Source organism: Alexandromys fortis, unplaced genomic scaffold (genome assembly GCF_014885135.2).
Source record: "Alexandromys fortis isolate MF-2015 unplaced genomic scaffold, M_Fortis_MF-2015_v1.1 scaffold_174, whole genome shotgun sequence".
NCBI lineage: Eukaryota > Metazoa > Chordata > Mammalia > Rodentia > Cricetidae > Alexandromys > Alexandromys fortis.
The window spans coordinates 1,628,414-1,646,687 of NW_026068063.1; the positions used below are offsets into that span (position 1 = coordinate 1,628,414).

Sequence of the window (18,274 nt, forward strand, 5' to 3'; positions counted from 1 at the left end):
ACAAAAAAAAAAAAAAAAGAAAAAAAATAAAAAAAAAACCCTCAAGTCCAAATGGATCAAAGACTTCAACATAAAACTAACCACACTGAATCTTATAGAAGAGAAAGTGGGAAGTACACTTAAACTCATTGGTATAGGAGACCACGTCCTAAATATAAACCCAGCAGCACAAACACTGAGAGCAGCAATTAATAAATGGGACCTTCTGAAACTGAGAGGCTTCTGTAAAACAAAGGGCACAGTCAACAAGACAAAACAGCAGCCTACAGAATGTGAAAAGACCTTCACCAACCCCACATCTTACATTAACAATTACAAAACCCATGGATTTGCTACTTGTTTTGTAGAAGTAGAAAAAAATCCCCTTCTATTTTCTAAAGTTCTGATAACTGAATTTATGAAATAGGCTAACAGTAGACAGGCCAATAGAAAAGGCAGGCAAATGTATTGAATGCATCCTAGGCATCAAAGAAGTATCAAGATGCCCAGGAACATCAATATGTTTATAGGTCCTCTTCACAGAGGAGAGATGATGTGGACAACTTAGGGACAGTAAATTATTTTTTTTTAAAAGATAAGCAGACTTGCAGAAGAATAAATGAAATCTTGTGACAAAGTTTAGTTGACACCTAGGCATGGTGTCAATCTTCAATCTCCTTTGCTGTGACAGTCCTCTTCCTGCTGGTGAGGTTCCCTGGGAGAAGACTGCTAACAACTGTGTTCCTTTTGTCAGAGCATCTATCTTTAGGCAGGTAATTCAACTTCAGAGAGAGTCTGTGCCCCTGCTGCTTCAGGGGAGGAAAAACAAGGTAGGATAGGAGGGCAAGAGGGCAGGGAGATCTCAGATCTAAGGCAGCTTCTGAAACCTTCCAATCAGTGGAGTCAGTATGATAACGCATTGTACTCTGGGGTAGCCTTCTCTAAGTCTCAGGTTTGTCTGTTGCATACTCATTAATTCATTTTGTTTACTGCTAATTCTTGATACTACCTAGAAACACTATATTCAAGTCTCAGGTTACATTGTCATCTCAAAAGAAAACTTACTTTTTAGAGGAGCTAAAAACATTATAAAAGCACAAACTGGTACAAAGTTTCTATACTATCAATCTGTTTAGGATTGTAAAAGGAAGGCCTACAAAACATTTAAACAATCATTCTGGCATCGCTGATTCTTTCTGGTGTTCTAAAGACCTTAACTCAAGTTTGATTCTACCAACAAAGAAGTCATGCTTGAGGAAAATATGCATACATAATCACATTGCTAAGACCGCCCAGAGTGATTTAGCACAGTCACTCGCAGGTCACAGCTACTCTGCTTCATGACCAGAACAACAGCTACATTAGATCAGTAACATAATTAATATGGTGCTAGGGAGATTAGGCTCCCCTGACAGTCACTCTGACTTGTGAATCTAGAAAAGGAAAAGCCTCTAGAGGGATAGCAGTATAGCTGAGGGGTAGAGGGTTTGCTTAGCTTGTGTGAGAACCTGTGTTAGAGCCCTCACTCAAAGGAGTGGAGCAAAATGAGGAAGGGAAGGAGGGTAAAAGAGATGAGAAGAGAGGGGAAGAAAAAAAAGAAAAGTACTGAGTGGAAATAGTGTCAAAAGGGGGCATTTAGGAAATGCAGTAGAGAATTCAGCATTTATTTTATGCTATAACACCAAAGTTTACAAATAAGTGTAAAGTACAATACGCCATTTGCTACAAAGTGCACCTCAACATGGGACAAAGAACCTATGCAGTGCTATCCAAAGAGCTTTTGTTGCTTTGGGAAGCAAAGAAACTGATTTCTAATACAAAACTATTACTGACTTAACAAAGAACAGTCTAAGAATAAAATCCCCAAGGTTTTTCAATATTCAAAATGGATTCATAAAGTCAAATATACTTTACTTATCTGGGTGTGGCCCAAGTTTTCTTCTACTGTTTTACTTAAACTTGTCCTAGCTTGCCTCAGAGATCTAGAACCCTGATATTTCAAATCAGACTATGAATACCTCTTTAGAAGTAGAATCATTCTGTCCTCTCACTCCAAGTGGAGGAAATATGTACTCTTTACTTTTTTCCACAGTGGTTTAACATTAATTTTAAAGAGCAGGAATAAACAAAAGACCTAAAAACAAGTATCTCAAGGTTCGTTACTACTGTTCTGATCTGTATTTTCAGCTAGAGCTGTGAATGTTTCTGACACAATTCTATAGACTCACTTTAGGGAGAGTGTAAAGGGTGTTGCTAGGCAACTCACTGAAGTCTGAAAGAATTTAAGCACTGATAATGAGTCTGTCTCAGTTTGGTTCCCAAACAAGAACAATTTTAGTGAAGCCCACATGTGTTTGCAGGCCATTCACAGGAAGAGGTTATCTATAAAGTGAGTGTCCAAAATGAGTCAAACTCAGGTATCTAATTCAAGTTTAATGTTTCTAATATCTAAAGTGTTTCCGCAGCTATCCAAAATTCCAGCAGCAATTAGGCACATGTCACGCTTAAAAGGTACAGTACTGAATGAACAATCTATACAATTTTTTTTAACATTCCCATCAGTACATGGCCAAAATAACATGTCTTCAATTATTTCAAATCAAAAAAATAATCCTGAAATTTCATTTGCCAAAATTATTTTGCAATTTATCCTTGAAACAGTTCTTAATACTTACTCTCACCATAACAAAACAAGATGTACAGTAAAACCCTATGCTCTTTTAGGAGAACAGATGCTAAGATACAAGAAATAACATGTTTTTATGAGAAGTATACATGCAAAGCACTGCTCTGCTCGGTGGGCCTGGCGCAAATCTCTCTTTTCCAAAGCAGACACTGCATGCATGCTTACCAGGGCAGTATGCATCCACGTCCAGTTTCTGAGCTGAAGTGAGAGTTGGGGAGCCAAGCTCGGACTCTGGAATTCGTGGGCTCTCAACAAACTTTGCCTTCCTCAGAGGGGCTAAGGACAAAAAGAGAAAGGAGAAAAGAGAGGAAAGTAGAAAAGAAGAGGGGTGAGAAAAAGGAAAGAGGAAAGAGGGACAGGGAAAAGGAAAGGGAAAGAGAGAAACACAGAGGGGTCATGAGTAAGGGGAGCAGCAGGCAACAGATGGAAGCACTTAAATGAACGACACACTCTGTCAGACTCAGATCAGGTTACCCTAGGTTTTGTGCCAGAAAAAAAAAAATTAACTGCATTCCTCATACAGGAGATGGGTCATGTTTAAAAGTCACTGAAAATGGGAAAAGCTAAAATCTAATATCCAAAACTTTGAGCTAATTGTTCACTACCTTTGGTTACTTCCTCTCTTTATAAAGAAAGAATTTTCTTATCTTTGCTTTCTGTGTCATAAAATACAAAAATATTAACTAAGGAAAGCACTGAAAGAAATTTTAGGGTTTAATTACAACTACAATAAAAAGTTTATCCAGAAAGAATTACTCTAATACCCAGCCATGGTAAGTACTAAAAATGTGATTAAATATTGATGTAGTTTAATAAGAAAATCAATTATTTAACTGCTTAGCCATTAATATAGGAAGTCAACAATGCTAGGAATGTACTAAAATACAAAGTAGTTCATGCCAATTTGACACTGATGCTAAAGAGATATTACATATTTAATCATGAAACCTATAGAATAGGAATATTCCATACCACAAAAATAATTTATTACATTAGTATATTCATAAACTTGAAGTTGTACTTACTGAAAATTCATATTCAAATTCCTTGTGACAGGGTCTTATCATATAGCCCACACTAGCCCTGAAATGAGGATCCCAACAGCTTGGGTTACAGGTGTGTACCACTTTGCCCATCTGGGCATATAAATATTATTTAGTGACTTTGTGTATGTGTGGGAGATTAAGTGCATTATTGATTTACATTCAAATGCTCAGTAAAACATCTTTTAAAAAATCAGCTTAGTATCTTAAAAGAAATAATTAGATGAACTACTTTGATATTTTTCAAACTGAATTAAATTACATTCCAGTAAGATGAAGTTGTTTAGCACAGCACTAGAAAGGATCAATTGGATGTAGAATTTATGTGAATACATTACTAGCCACATAGCTGCAGGTGTCTTAAGATGTGTGAACTTTTCTTCAACAGTTTCTTCATGTACTTCAAAATCCTTATCCATTACTGATCCCCTAAGGGATCCAAAGTTAATCCTAAAAGATGCTATAAAAAAGTTGCTGTAAAAAGTCATGGTCATTAAAATGACTAGAATTCTCCTTTATTATTTTTGGAGGCCAAAAACTATCAATTATGAAAGAATGAAAGATGTTTTTTAACAGACAACAAAATCACAATTTAAATCTTAGTGTATGTACATAAACTAGAATTATATGCTAAAAACACAACATAAAGCCTGTCATTGTCTCCATGGGAATATAAGTGAGACACTAATAGTGTTAATAGTATGATTCTTAACCAAAAGTTAAGTTTTGGAAAAGCAAAATTCTCTCCTGTTCTATAAGTGCAATATTTAAGCCTGTTTTTGTTAAATCATTGTCAGAAATGAAGATCTTGCAAGTTATATACATGTGATTAGTAAGAAACACCCAAATCTCATTATATCCCCACCAACTGATTAAAAATAACATTTGATTTGGCATTTCTTTATGAAGAAAAATTAATGTGTGCATATGTACTTAAGTGGGTGGGTGTGCCCGTAGATGTAGCTCCGGCCAGAAAAGGGTACTGGGTCTGTTTCTTTAAGGTTAGAGGCATTTGTGGGATGATGCTTGTCATAACAATGCCTGGTTCTCATGGTTTCAGAAGAAACTCTTAACTGCTGAGCCATCTCTTCGGGCGATAATTTTATTCTTCAAGCTCTTCAGTCCTTCTTTAGAATTTTATTAATTCACAGTCCTAGCCTTAGAATAATCATTATACCTGCTGAGTTCTGACAAAGACAGTACTAGTCCCTCATTAAGGGACTTTATATGTATAAAAAAAGTCTGAAAATATGTTTTTGAGTAATGGACAGGAACCAGTACCTTAGGGTAGAGATGTGAGAAAGGAATTGAGGACAACAGGAGAACTTGAGGGAGGAATGAAGCATGTTTGAGAATTATGGGATGGAGTCAAGGGGAAAGACCATGGTCTTAGAAAATACAGAAAAATGCAAAGAACTGAAGACTACAAAAGAGATGTGGACAATGGTATAAGCCAGAATTTGCATTGGTTGTGGAAGAGGAAAAAAATGAAACCTATTTCTAAAATACGTACTTTTACAGCAAGCAGAGTTATCAGATCTGTGGAGCCCAATGTCATTCTGACTTGTTTTCCTTCTCAGGGAATTGAAATTGAGGCTATCTTTAAAGTTCACAATGGATATTTTATTTGTTTTCCTTTGTACCTTTATTCAGTAGATATTTAATTAATTCTACTATCTACCGTCATCATTACTTCATTTGTCTAATAAAAGGATTAAATTATTGGTTTGACTCAGAAAAGACAGGATGCTCAACAGTCATAACACCACCATATAAAAAACAAAAAACGACAAGTCAAAGATAGCGCATGATATTGTCCTTGAAAGTCTGCATTTACATTGATTTCTTTGCAAAAAAGAAAAAATGCTACCTAACATCATTATAATTCATAAGAGGGATGTACATCAAAAGTGTTTACTTGATCAAAAACAAAACAAGTGAAAACCGATTTGATTGGATAGGATTGGATAGGTAAAAATGAACAAAAAGTCAAAACAGGTATTTTGTTGTGATGTAAGAGATGACAGGAAGCAGTTATCTAAGAAGTAATTTGAGCCAACATTGGGAACTTGATATTATGTTACTAAGAAATCCAAGTCTAAGGATGTAGGTTGAAGAAAAATACTTATGGATTCAAGAAATATAATCATTTGAAAGGAAAAGGTCATATTTCTAGCAAAAAATATTTAGCATGGTGCTAAATATGATAACAGCTCACCTACAATTTACTGAGACATGGGATGGTGAAGGCTACAGTTATGGAAAATAAACCAGATTTCAAGACACAGCATGCAGAGGCAGAATAACACAGTAGCAGAATAATGAAAAGATGGACGGTGAAGGATTTGAAACCAGAAGCTAAAACCAGATTTCCACCCTCTGCTCTTCCTAGCACTACGTAGAATCCCGTATACACAATGCCCTTCAGTCATTCTGAGTTCACAACAATACCTACATCCTGAATGAACTGCCAAGATTGCATTAATTGAATGAGTATAAAGTAAGAATAACACACTTCTAAAGCATTTTCAGAAAATTAAGAAAGAAGTTGAGACAGAAACAACTGACCTATAAAAACAGGCTATTTCTAGTATATGTGGCTAAAATGACAGTGCAGAGGAAATGAATATTGATACCACACTATGCAACTAAAAGTCTTGCCAAGTAAATGTTCAAGTAAAAATGGTTTTCCATTCCTTTGTCATTTTTGCTGTACTGTAGATCAAACCCAGAGCACTTTCACCACTGAACTACAGCCCTAGACCTTAAAGCTTAAAAACTAATGTTTTCCACCATTACACCTATTAATAGCTTTCTTACAGAATTTATACAAATTTCTAAATCATACTCTGAGATTATATGGTACTCCAAAACAGAATGGAATGTAAGAAAACAATTTTTTTAAAAAAATTTAATCAGTTATGGTAGTGCACACGTATAATCCCAGCAACTGGAAGATAGAAGCAGAAAGAGCAAGAGTTTCAGGCCATCCTTGGCTACATAATAAAACTGAGGGCTAGACTGGGCTTTATGAGACTATGTACCAAATATGAAAAAAAGGATATTTCAGTAGTATAATAATACTTCAGTTACAAATTTTGTTTTAGGAAGAATAGTAGAAGTGTGTAGATCAGTGGTAGACTATTTCCCTAATAAGAAAGAAGCCATGGGTTTGAGCCCCAACATTACAAGTCAAACAAGCAAACCAAAGGCCAGCAGGGAAGAATTAATTCTGTATGGAACTTACATATAGTTTCTTTCTTAGTGATATGAAACTTCTTTTAGAGCCTGATTCTAATTGCAGATATATAGCTCTAAAAATGACTTCTGCTTTCAAAAAAGCTAGATAACAAATATATGACAACTAAGACTTAGATAAGTAGTTTATACATTATCTACATTTACCTAAATCCACTTGACCTTCATAAATTTCTTTCATAAAGAACACACTTAACCCTATTTTGAAAATGGGACATCAGAATCACAAGACTTCTTATGAAGGGCCAGAGTAATAAAATGATAGAAAACAATATACACGTATTTTTATTTCAAATATTATTTCATTGATAATACTGCTCCCCAATATTTTTTTAAAAGATTTATTTATTTATTATGTATACAGTGTTCTATCTGCATGTATAGCTGCAGGCCAGAAGAGGGCACCAGATCTCATTACAGATGGTTGTGAGTCACCATGTGGTTGCTAGGAATTGAATTTAGGACCTCTGGAAGCACAGTCAGTGCTCTTAACCGCTGAGCCATCTCTCCAGCCCAAAGATTTATTTATTTATTATGTATATAACATTCTGCCTCCATGTATGCCCACGTGCCAGAAGAGGGCACCAGATCTCATTACAGATGGTTGTGAGCCACCATGCAGTTGCTGGGAATTGAACTCACAACCTCTGGAAGAACAGCCAGTGCTCTTAACCACTGAACCATCTCTCCAGCCCCCCTGATCCCCAATATTATGGGACTATTTAGATGTGAGATAATTTTTAATTAATCCAAAAAAATAAAGTGAGTATTATGGAAGTTCATAGCATGGCAGACATCACTGATGCTTATCAGAGTCCTGTCTCCCTTCAGTTCTAAGCACAGGTGCAGTTATGACTTTCAATTCCTATGCAATTTAAGAACTATGTGACTACTCTGGCCAATAAACAACAATGGCACAACCTCTGCGTAAGTTTACAGTCTGCCTCTTCCTTGCTAACAACAATCATAAAGCAAATCTCAAGTCAAGATGGTAAAGCCAGAAGACTATTATCACCAGATTCAGGTTCAACTGTCCTAGAGATCCGTCCAAACTTTGACTAAGACAGTTGTAAACCAAACATTTATCAGCAACTGAATTTAAACTGGTACTCCATGCTCCCCGCCCCGCCCCAAAGTGACTAGAAATGTGGGTATGCAGCCCTTGGTAGTGACTTTCTAGCATGCACAAAGCCTTGGTTTGATTCAGGATGCCAGAAACAGTAACAAAAAAACAAAACAACAACAACAACAAAAAAAACAAGACAAAACAAAAAGAACTGGTACCTAATATGAAGGATATGACTGATGAAATATTCTTAGTTAAGAACAACATATCAGAGTCATGATTGGAATATTGATTAGGTAAGAAAATTAGGAAATATCAGATAATTAGCAATTTAAAGAACTTTCCACATGAACAGATTTAAGTCATTTGAACAAGGTATTCATTGGGTTAATCAGAACAGCCATTCTGTTAATTTTCCTCATCATCTTGCAGGAGGCCCAATCCAATTCTATATACCTTTAAAGCTTTTCTACTAATGTCATAGTAAGAAGTTAAAAGTAGGGATGGAGAAAGCAGAGACTGAATGTGTTTTTACATATTTCAACACAGAAAAGCTAAAGTTACTTTGTTAAATCAAGAGTAAATCATTAAGTCATTCTTGAAGGCATTAGATTGATTAGTGGACTCTCAAATTCAGTTTCTAAACTGTGTTAGGACTAGAAATATCTGAAAATGTGTGATAAAAGCTTCATTATGGTAACTCACAAAATCTCACACAGAAAGAAAATCTGAAAAAAATGTGCTTCCTATAACAATGAGAGAGAAAAAAGAAAAGACAGATAAGAAAGCAATTATTTCATCTCAGAGAATGGAAGGAAGAACCGAGTGCTGAAGAGCAAGGGGTGGGAAGAGAAGTACATGAGTTGAAGTACTTTTTTCAAAATCCAGGAGGAACAAGAGCTAACACCAGATTCACAGGGAAGTAGCAAATTTTCCATCTTAATGAAATGGTATATATTCACATTATCTAAGTATAATTATACTCAAATTCAGACTGAAGTCTGTCAAGCTCACTTTTACCCTTTGTATTTATAAAAGTGTATATCTATTCCAAAGTCCTGTTAACAAACAGAGTACAATCATGACTGAAATAACATGATCATCTCATCACTACAGTGACTTAATATAATAAAACAGATTTTCACTTGATACAGTGCAGTCTGGCCTGGTACTTGTAATTCCCTCCTCTCATCCTTCTAAGTGCTAGGATTACAGAATGTGCCCCCATGCTCAGCACTAATGCAACTTCTCTGTGCAGTGTACTCTCCACTATCATTTTAGAGCCCCAGAGGCCCTTGCTGCATTCTCCGTAACACTAGCCTCTCATCTTTGTTTCCTTAGCTCAGCAGGACTGTCATCCTTAGATTTCTCCACAGAACATAATTCAGGCAAAAAAAAAACCCCAAAAAACCAAAAACCAAAAAACAAACAAACAAACAAAAAAACTGAACAAACAAAAAAAAAGCAACAAACCCACCACCACCACCACCAACAACAACAACAAAACAAGGTTTACTTAGATCTTAACCTCTACCCTATCCTTTCACTCAGTGATTATGTAACCATGTTGTCAACAGCTCAGTATGTCCAAAAACAGTTGCTTCCTGTGGGAAGGCAAGTCTAATATTAGTTAAGTCATTACACTGGGAAAGAGCCTCTTGCAATGTTTCAAGTTGCATTTTTGTTTATTATTCAAGAATGTCTGGTGAGAGACAGGTTCATCTGTTTTATATACTTCCGTGACATCAGCAGTGCCTATAGTAATGCCAAGAACAGAATAGATGTTATTTGTTGAATAAATTAATTTTAATAAATTTATTTATATATTTTTGGAAGTTATTAAGAAATCTGTTCATGGTCTCCACCTTTAGTAACTAAAGCTGAAGAAGACCGGTGATTCTAAACTGTACTCAAGACTACTCAAGAGTGCATTCCCACATGTCATAATTTTGTGCCATTATGTTATGCCACAAAAAAGAATATACTAGACACAAAGACTTAGAGACTGAACATATAAGCAATAAATATGGAAACAACATGGTGTTACAAAACTGCAAAACCTTAAGACATTCCAACAGACATTAATTATTGAAGTTAATAGAACCTTGAATAAATTACCAGAAGTTCTCATTTCAAGGAGAAATCAGATGAAATTTTTATCTTTATATGACATTACAAAGCAAAAGGCAAACTGATGCAGAGGACAATACAAAATGCAAGAAACAAAAACAGTGTAACTAAAATTGTCAGAGATCCTACTGTTAAGTCGAGAGTGTAACCCCGGCCCCTGGCATCCATCCCAGCCCCCTGGCCTGGAAGTTGCATTGGTCTCTGGTTAAAGTTTTATAGCATATGGCCTTCCTACTATTTTACATAAAATATTAACGTCAACATCTAAAAACAACTAATGCCTTCCCCAAACACAGGCCTATGTGTGTACATATATATGGGCAAATAGGTACTCATTTGTGTGCAAATATATGCACAAGTGTGTGTAAACCAGAAGTTGATGTTGAGTGTCCTCATGAATAGTTTCCCACCTCACTGTGTGAGACAGATCTTTCAGTGAAACTGGAATTCATCCATTTGGCTAGGCTGGCTGGCCATCCAGACCCAGGGATCCTACTGTCTCCAATTGTCCAGCATTGGGATTATAGGCATGCACTACTGAGCCTAGTTTCACGCAGGTACTGATGATTGAAATTAGGTTCTTACTTTATCAGTTGAGCCATCCCCTTAGTCCTGAAGCACATGACTTTTGAAACGCATATGCAGATCCTAAAAATAGCAAGTAAATTCACCTGGTTGCGGACACCTGTAATCTCAGCATCAGCCATGGTTACATAGCAAGACTCAGTCTCAAAAATAAATAAAAGTGAGGCTTGTGTTACATGACCTGCTATTGGTTTTCAACTTTTTAAGATTCTTCATCTTAAATATGTGAGCCATGCTGGGCGGTAGTGGCACATGCCTTTAATCCCAGCACTGGGGAGGCAGAGGTGGGCAAATCTCTGTGAGTTCAAGGTCAGCATAGTCTACAAGAGCTAGTTCTGGACAAAGCAACACAGAGAAACCTTATTTTGAAACACCAAAAAAAAATTAAGTTTAAAGAGTAGATCCCATTAAAAAAAAAGATATACTGATATTTATTATTCAGACCACTCAACAGACCTCAAAGCTATATGTCACCCAAAGCCACAGGCTGAGCTATCCGTGGAACAGAAATTGAAATGTGGATGTAGGATTCATTAATAGACACCACTTACTTCTCAGGGTCATCATAAATATGTAAGTGGATTAATCTTTGTAAAACAGCATAATGCCTTCCATTACGGTGGGCGCGGTGTTAGACCTCTGATAGTGTATAATGATGACAGCAGTAGTGGTCGTGGTGTGCTGACAAGCAATGGAGGAACATGGAAAAATACAGTAACTTTTAGGATGCTGGTTCGAGTGCTGGACCTTAGTGAAGATGACTTACAACGTCTAACTGCAAAAAGTAATTTGCTCACAGTTCTTGGTTCAGTTCTTTCTGTGTCTCTCTTTGCCCCCAAATAAGAAACTGGTATTTAATGAATAAAGATTACTTTTAGCAGAATATACATGGTACCAAATATACTTGTATGAAATGTCTTCTATGGTACACAATGTTGGAGGCAATTTGTTTATAATACAAGAAAGCTAAAAACAAAAGCATTGAACACTTTACCTGTGACTTAAGAGTATGCTAAGTTACATATTAGAACCTAAGGTCCTGAGGTTATGAATCTGAAGTATAAACTCTACCTGTTCTATTACTGCATATGAGTAATAAAAATTCACTAGTGTATATACTCTATAAGGCTATCAGATAATCTGAGGACAGAACTCAGAATTGTACAGAATACAGTGACACTGCTCTCTGCCCTTTGCACTGGCAATTAATAGTGCCTAACGATTGCTACCTGGGTAAAAATCACACAAAATTCCCTAAAGGAATTTTCAGGGAAAAAATGTTTTCCCTACACTTGAGAGACAGAAAAGGACTTGAATAATAATGTACGTCATAGGCATTTTACTGCCTTTACTAGCTGCTCTGAACTGTTTTTTTTTTTTTTTTTCAAAAATTTAAGCAAGTTATCTGAAGATTTTAATTATTCACTGTAGAGGTAGAAACTGCTATAATTTGCCTAAGCATGAGATTTGTGCCAGTACTAGAATAAAATTGGCTAAGAGTACGTTAACAGAGAGACCAGGAAGAGGACTTAGTGGGTAAAGTATTTGCTGGGGAAGCATTAGGTTCTGAGTTTGGACCCTTATCACTAAAGTATAAAATATGAGCATGGTGGTATGTATCTAAAATCCTAGCTCTAGAGGCAGATATAGGTGGATTCTAGAGGCTCTCTCTGCCCAGACAGTCTACCCATAATGGTGAGTTCCAAGTTCCGTTAGTCTAAAAATAAGGTGGAGAAATGATTGAGGAAGATAGCTCCCAGTATCAATGTCTGGCCTCTACACAAGCTTGCATAAAAAGTGTACTTGCACATACATTTGCACAATATAGTAAACACATGCACACAGATGGGTTACAAGAATAACTGATTGCAACTATGTATTCCAAAGTAGTAGGACTTTGAATAATCACAATACTAGGGAACGATGAGTGGGCTATAGTCCAATTACCCTGATTTGATTGCGACATACTGTATATAAGTAGGAAAATATTTCAGAATATTCTACAAATACAACTATTATGTGTCAATTAAAACTTTTCAAAATTAATAGATTAAAAGTAAATGTTATCTTGTCCCAGGGCGGAAATGACTACGGAAACATTTTTTAAGGATTAAGTGTGAATGTCAGTAACTTTCTGGCTTGTTTTGGAATGTGCAGTTGTCACCAGTCACAATAGGAAATTCACACCAAAGAACACTGAGTAATTCTAACCCTGGGTCAAGAATCACATTTCTCTGACCTTAGGATCTTTGTCAGAAATTACCAGTCCTATAAGAGGGCAAGTTGTTTTTCAGTCTCTGAAGCTCTGGTATCATCTTGGCAGGGAACAGGAAAAAGGATAAGTAGATGATTGGTAGACAAGAAAAACAGTGTCTGAAGCTGAGTTGCTTTCTCTGCTAGAAAGTCAACCATGGGAGGAAAACAGCCAGAGAACAAGATGAGCAGTGTGCCAGGGAGGACGGTACAGGAGTAGGAACAAGGATTGCATAAAACCACGAAACACTGAGTAATGTGATAAGAGAGGTGACATATAAAGTGTAGGCACCAACTTGGCTTAGATGTATTTGTTAGGGTTTCACAAATCTTTATTTTGAACTGAATAAATGCACTGCTCTGTTCACTGTTACAATTTTAAGATGTGTGTGTGTGTGTGTGTGTGTGTGTGTGTGTGGAATCCAGGAGGAGAATGGAGACAGCAGTCATGTTGCATAGCACAGTAAAGAATGAAAGATAAGCCTGGTGGTAGTGGTGCATGCCTTTAATCCCAGCATTTGGGAGTAAGAGCAGGCTGATCAACTTCAAGGCCAGCCTGGTCTACAATAGCTAGTTTCAGAACAACTAGGACTGTTACAAAGAGAAACTCTTGTCTCAAAAAACCAAAAAAGAAAAAAAACAAAAAAAAAAAAGAGGAGGAGGAGGCAGGGGGTAGCTAAAAAAGCAACCTCAAATTTCTAGTTTTAGTCACTATCTAAAGTTAGTAAGTCCTGTCCTTTCATTAACTAATGAATCTCACTGGATGCATGGAAAAAAATAAAACTGAACAATTGTGTAAAAGTATGGAACAACAAAAGCTAAAGAGGTAAAAAATAAAATCAGTTTCATAAAACTGGCATCAAACTGAGGCAGGAGGACAGAGTCTGAGGCCAGTCAGGGCTACAAAGCAAATTTGAAAGCAGCCATAAAAATCACTTAAATTTCCTTTATCTAACTGTCTTCATATACTAATGGTATAAATAGATGTAATACTTAGGGTTCATTATATGCGGCACAGTTTTAAGAATCTGGAACATGATTTGGTGAAATCTATCCTTAAGAGACAGTTATTCTTATGCACATTTTATAAAATATAATAAAAGCCCTGGTGTGAATAACTTGTGAACAGACTGTTCACACTGTTACCGACTAGTCCCGGTAACAGTCTTTAGCTATCACAAAGGGAGCAGAAAGAATTAATTCTGGAAGCAGTTAGATAAATGTCAGTAAAGAAAGCTTCTAAAACTGGAAGCTTGAAGCCACAGTGTCTAGGACAGGGTTATCCTCAGTGTAAATTGGACTCAGATGTTACCAGGTATGGTGGTTAATTTTTATAGTTATATTGACCAGATTTGGTATCACGTAGGAGACATACTTCTGGGTGTCTTTATTAAGGGCATTTCTAGAGATATTTAACTAATGAAGGAAGACCCACCCTTAATATAGGCAGCACCGTCCCATGGGTTGGGGGTCCCATATAGAATAAAAAGAAAAGAGACTAAACTAAGTATGAGCATTCACTGCTCAGTGCTTCCTCACCACGACACAGTAATACCCAGCTGTCTCATTCTGCTGCTGCTGTGAACTGCACTCAATCCCTAAGTACAAATCCTTCCTTCCATAACATGCCTTTGTTAGGCATTCTGTCATAGCAGTGAGAAGAATAACCAATGCATCCATTGTCAAAGTTTAGATTTAGAAAAGAGTAGCCAGGAGAAAATCCTGTGGTGTTGGGAACATGGCTCAGTTTGCAAAGCATGTACACGGTGTACACAGGCCCTAAATTCAGCTCGTGGCAGCAACAAACAAGTGAATAAAAAATAAGAAACAATGAAAACCAGAGCCAGTGCCAGTAACTGGAAGAAGCAACAACCCAAACAGTGAAGAAATACCAAACAGGACTCGATTGCCGCAACAGAGAGTTTACGCCGCAGCACACTTCTATCTCCGTTACTCTCTCAACAGTACACCATCTGAGAAGTGTCAAAAACAAAACCACTGCAGGTAGATAAGCTATGACAAATCATGTTTTCCAAAATCTAAGATATAACCTAGGAAAATTATATATACACTTAATCAAAATTGTTAAAAAGTTACACATATAAGAGCTAACTCATAGTTCAATGTCACATTGTACGCACAGACAATACTGTAATCTAAGTAGACTAAGCATTACCGTTATCTACAAAAACTGCTCACTAAAGCAAAACCTTATCTCCAAAGTGAGAGATGTCAAGAATTCCACTACATAACAGATAATACTTATATAATGGGGAATACAAGAAAAACAACAACCAATTTTATTTTCCTTGTTGGCAAACTAAGTCTGACCTTTTAGGGCACTTAATCAATCATGTGGCAGTCGCAAGGTCAGTGCGCCTCCACCTCAGCCAGGTGAGCTGTATCTTAGACACCAGAGCAATTTTCAGTAACACATTTTGAGAGCAGATCAAACTTGACATAAAACAAACTAATTCTCTCTTTTCTAGGACTATACTGTGGCCAGTGACTCCTAAGAACTGGGATGAGGAGTGTGACTCATATGGCACAAACCAGCCTCAGTTTAAAAGAGTTTATCATCACAATCCGATCAGTCAATAATAAAATGGTGAGTCATGCAGCCTCAAGCTCTCACTTTAATAAAACCTTAGTGAGGAAATGCTCTTCCCATTACAATTATATTATCTGCTTTGGCCTGCTCAGATACAGGAGCTGAAATAGAGACTATTACTAAAGCACCAAGCAATCTCAGTATGTTTTATTGATCTACTCAACAAGCGTTCATGAGAGATCTTGGGACTACAATATGCCAGGCATGGGATTACAGACTGAAGATAGAATAGAGGATAAATACTGTTTTTGCCTTATAAGGAAACGAAACATAGATTACACATATTTCTTATAATTCAAACTGTTAAAAAATTTATTCACTTAATCTTTATAATAACCTATTGAAGAGGCAACAAGTATTACCTATCTCTTGACAAAAAGAAGAAAGAAAAGAGGCACAGAGGTGTTAAGGATTGCCCCCAAACAGCATGGATTTGTGTTAGTCAAGAGGCAAATCCAGGCAGACTCAATCCAGAGTACACACACAATATTTCACAGCCTTAGGTTATACTATAATGGCAAATAATTTAAAACTTAAGATTTCTAGGGGACTGGAGAGATGAGTCAGCATTTAAGGGATCCAGGTTTGTTTCCCAACACCTACATATCAGTTCACAATTGTCCATAACACTGACCTAAGGAGATGTGTGTATGTATGGCACACACAGGCAAAATACTCATATATGCATGTATATATATACGCACTAAAAATAAGTAAAACAAAAAGACCACCTTACATTTCTAATAAATGCTAAAATTTGGAACAGCCCTTTCTGTACTAAATGTGTATTTCACAATTTTATACTTTTCATTATAGTAGAGGCGATACATTTGTTTCTTGCCTTTTTATTTGTTTTGGCACAGGCTCCTTATAAATCAAACCAAAAATGAAAATAAGCTTTAACTACTTTCTGCTTACTTTAAAAACATAAGAAGTAAAAGTTAAAATGGCTAAAGTAAATAAATACAGAAAGGTCAGTTGGATTTTGCAATTGTTATGATTTGATGATCGTCATCTGTTATTACTGGGTGGTAAGTCTTCCAACATGCTGTCAGCACTTTATTTATCCCTACAAATGCTATGGGTATGAGTGAGGGAACTAAGGCATAGAGATGTCATCTATGTGTTCAATGTCACACAGCAAGCAAGTGGCAGAATCTAAATTACAATATCATACTGCCAGAGTCAAAAGAAAACAGTCATCTGGTTTAGGGATAGCCTCATCTGTCTATAAAAATGGGAAATTTGTAGAATCAACATGCTCAATTGGGAAAGATAAACATTTTATGCTTCAAAGTTTTGATGAATACTGTATACAACCATATAACATAAAAATCTCCAAACAATCAGAACTCTGAAAAAGCAAGCTTGGCTGTGAATTTCTTAGATGCTTCCTTATCCTAAATCTACTCCTTCCAATTTTAAGTAATCTTTTTTTTCTTTTGTTAAACGAACAGTATATGAATATCAGTAAAAGTAAAACACTACACCTAAGGGTTTTTACAGCTCAGTAAAGTTAGAGCAGAAGCATGCCAACAGATTCTTGGACCTTTGTGAATTAATATTCTCTATGCAAATTTGAAACCAGTGCTCTAAGAATCTCTAAACTCTCCTAGAATTCAGCTTCTATGAAGATTGTACTATCCTGGTTCCCCAGCATCTTCCATACTGATCCTTAGCCATCTCATCTGCTTTTTAACAGATGCTTTACACTTTGGTAGATGTTTCTTAAGGTTTACTTTTTGACTCCCTATGGGCTGGTACTGGTGATAAAGATCTAAGTTGGAATCCTTATCAATCATGCCTAATTTGCACATTTTACACACACACATGCACACGTGCGCACACACACAGAGGTAGTATTCATCCTACTGATTGCAACATGACCAGCTGTTTCATGTTCCTGTCACTAAAATGTACTACACTGTTACACTGTGAGTCCAAATAAACCCTTCCTTCTTAAGTTGCTTTTGTCTCGGTACAAGACAAGTACCTAAAACGTGTGTACAACTTTAAAATTTAGATGTTGGAAACTTGCCCTAATCTCTCTCTATTCCTACTGAGGCCATCAATACTCATCCTTAAACCTTGCCATCAAGAATGGATGTTTCACAGTATCAACTTGTTTGTTTTGTTTTCATCTTTTTTCTCTTGTACTTTCCTTCCTGTCAGCGTGGTTTATCACCATTTCCAAAGGCTGCTTCAATTTGATGTCAGTAATCTTCAGCACCCTTTCATAAAAGGTTTACTCCAGATAAACTGATGTGTTTACTCTCTGGTATAATCTTACTTTCAAGATTTTTCTGGTTACTTTATCATCTTCTTTTCTAATCCAAATAATCAATATAAACTTTTTTCTGACTTAAAAAGCACTAACTTGCTGGGTGTGGTGGTGCAGACTTTAATGCCAGCACTCTGGAGGCAGAGGCAGATGTATCCCTGCGAGTTCAAAGCCAGCCTTGTCTAAACAGTGAATTCCAGGATAGTCAGGGCTATACAAAGAGATCCTGAATTAAAATGCCAAGTAAAAAAAATTCAAATCCGCAAGATTTTCAAGTAAAATTTATCTGGAGCATTTGTTAAACTGTAATTTTTCCATCAACTCTGGAGTACCAAGACGACTGCTGCATTGTTCAACATTCCACATCTATATCTGCTCTTCT

General features: G+C 36.4%; 1 protein-coding gene across 8 annotated transcripts in view; it reads right to left on the reverse strand.

The window, feature by feature from the left end:
• Positions 1–18,274, reverse strand: part of Tanc2 (tetratricopeptide repeat, ankyrin repeat and coiled-coil containing 2) — a 313,979-nt gene that overhangs the window by 152,837 nt on the left and 142,868 nt on the right. For 5 of the 8 annotated variants that reach the window (XM_050120340.1, XM_050120343.1, XM_050120342.1 and 2 more), the window contains exon 5: positions 2,831–2,941. The exons of the other annotated variants lie outside the window; for them this stretch is intronic. In XM_050120340.1, coding sequence (XP_049976297.1) covers positions 2,831–2,941 — 111 coding nt within the window. The remainder of the gene's footprint in view (positions 1–2,830; positions 2,942–18,274) is intronic. 8 annotated transcript variants of the gene reach the window in all.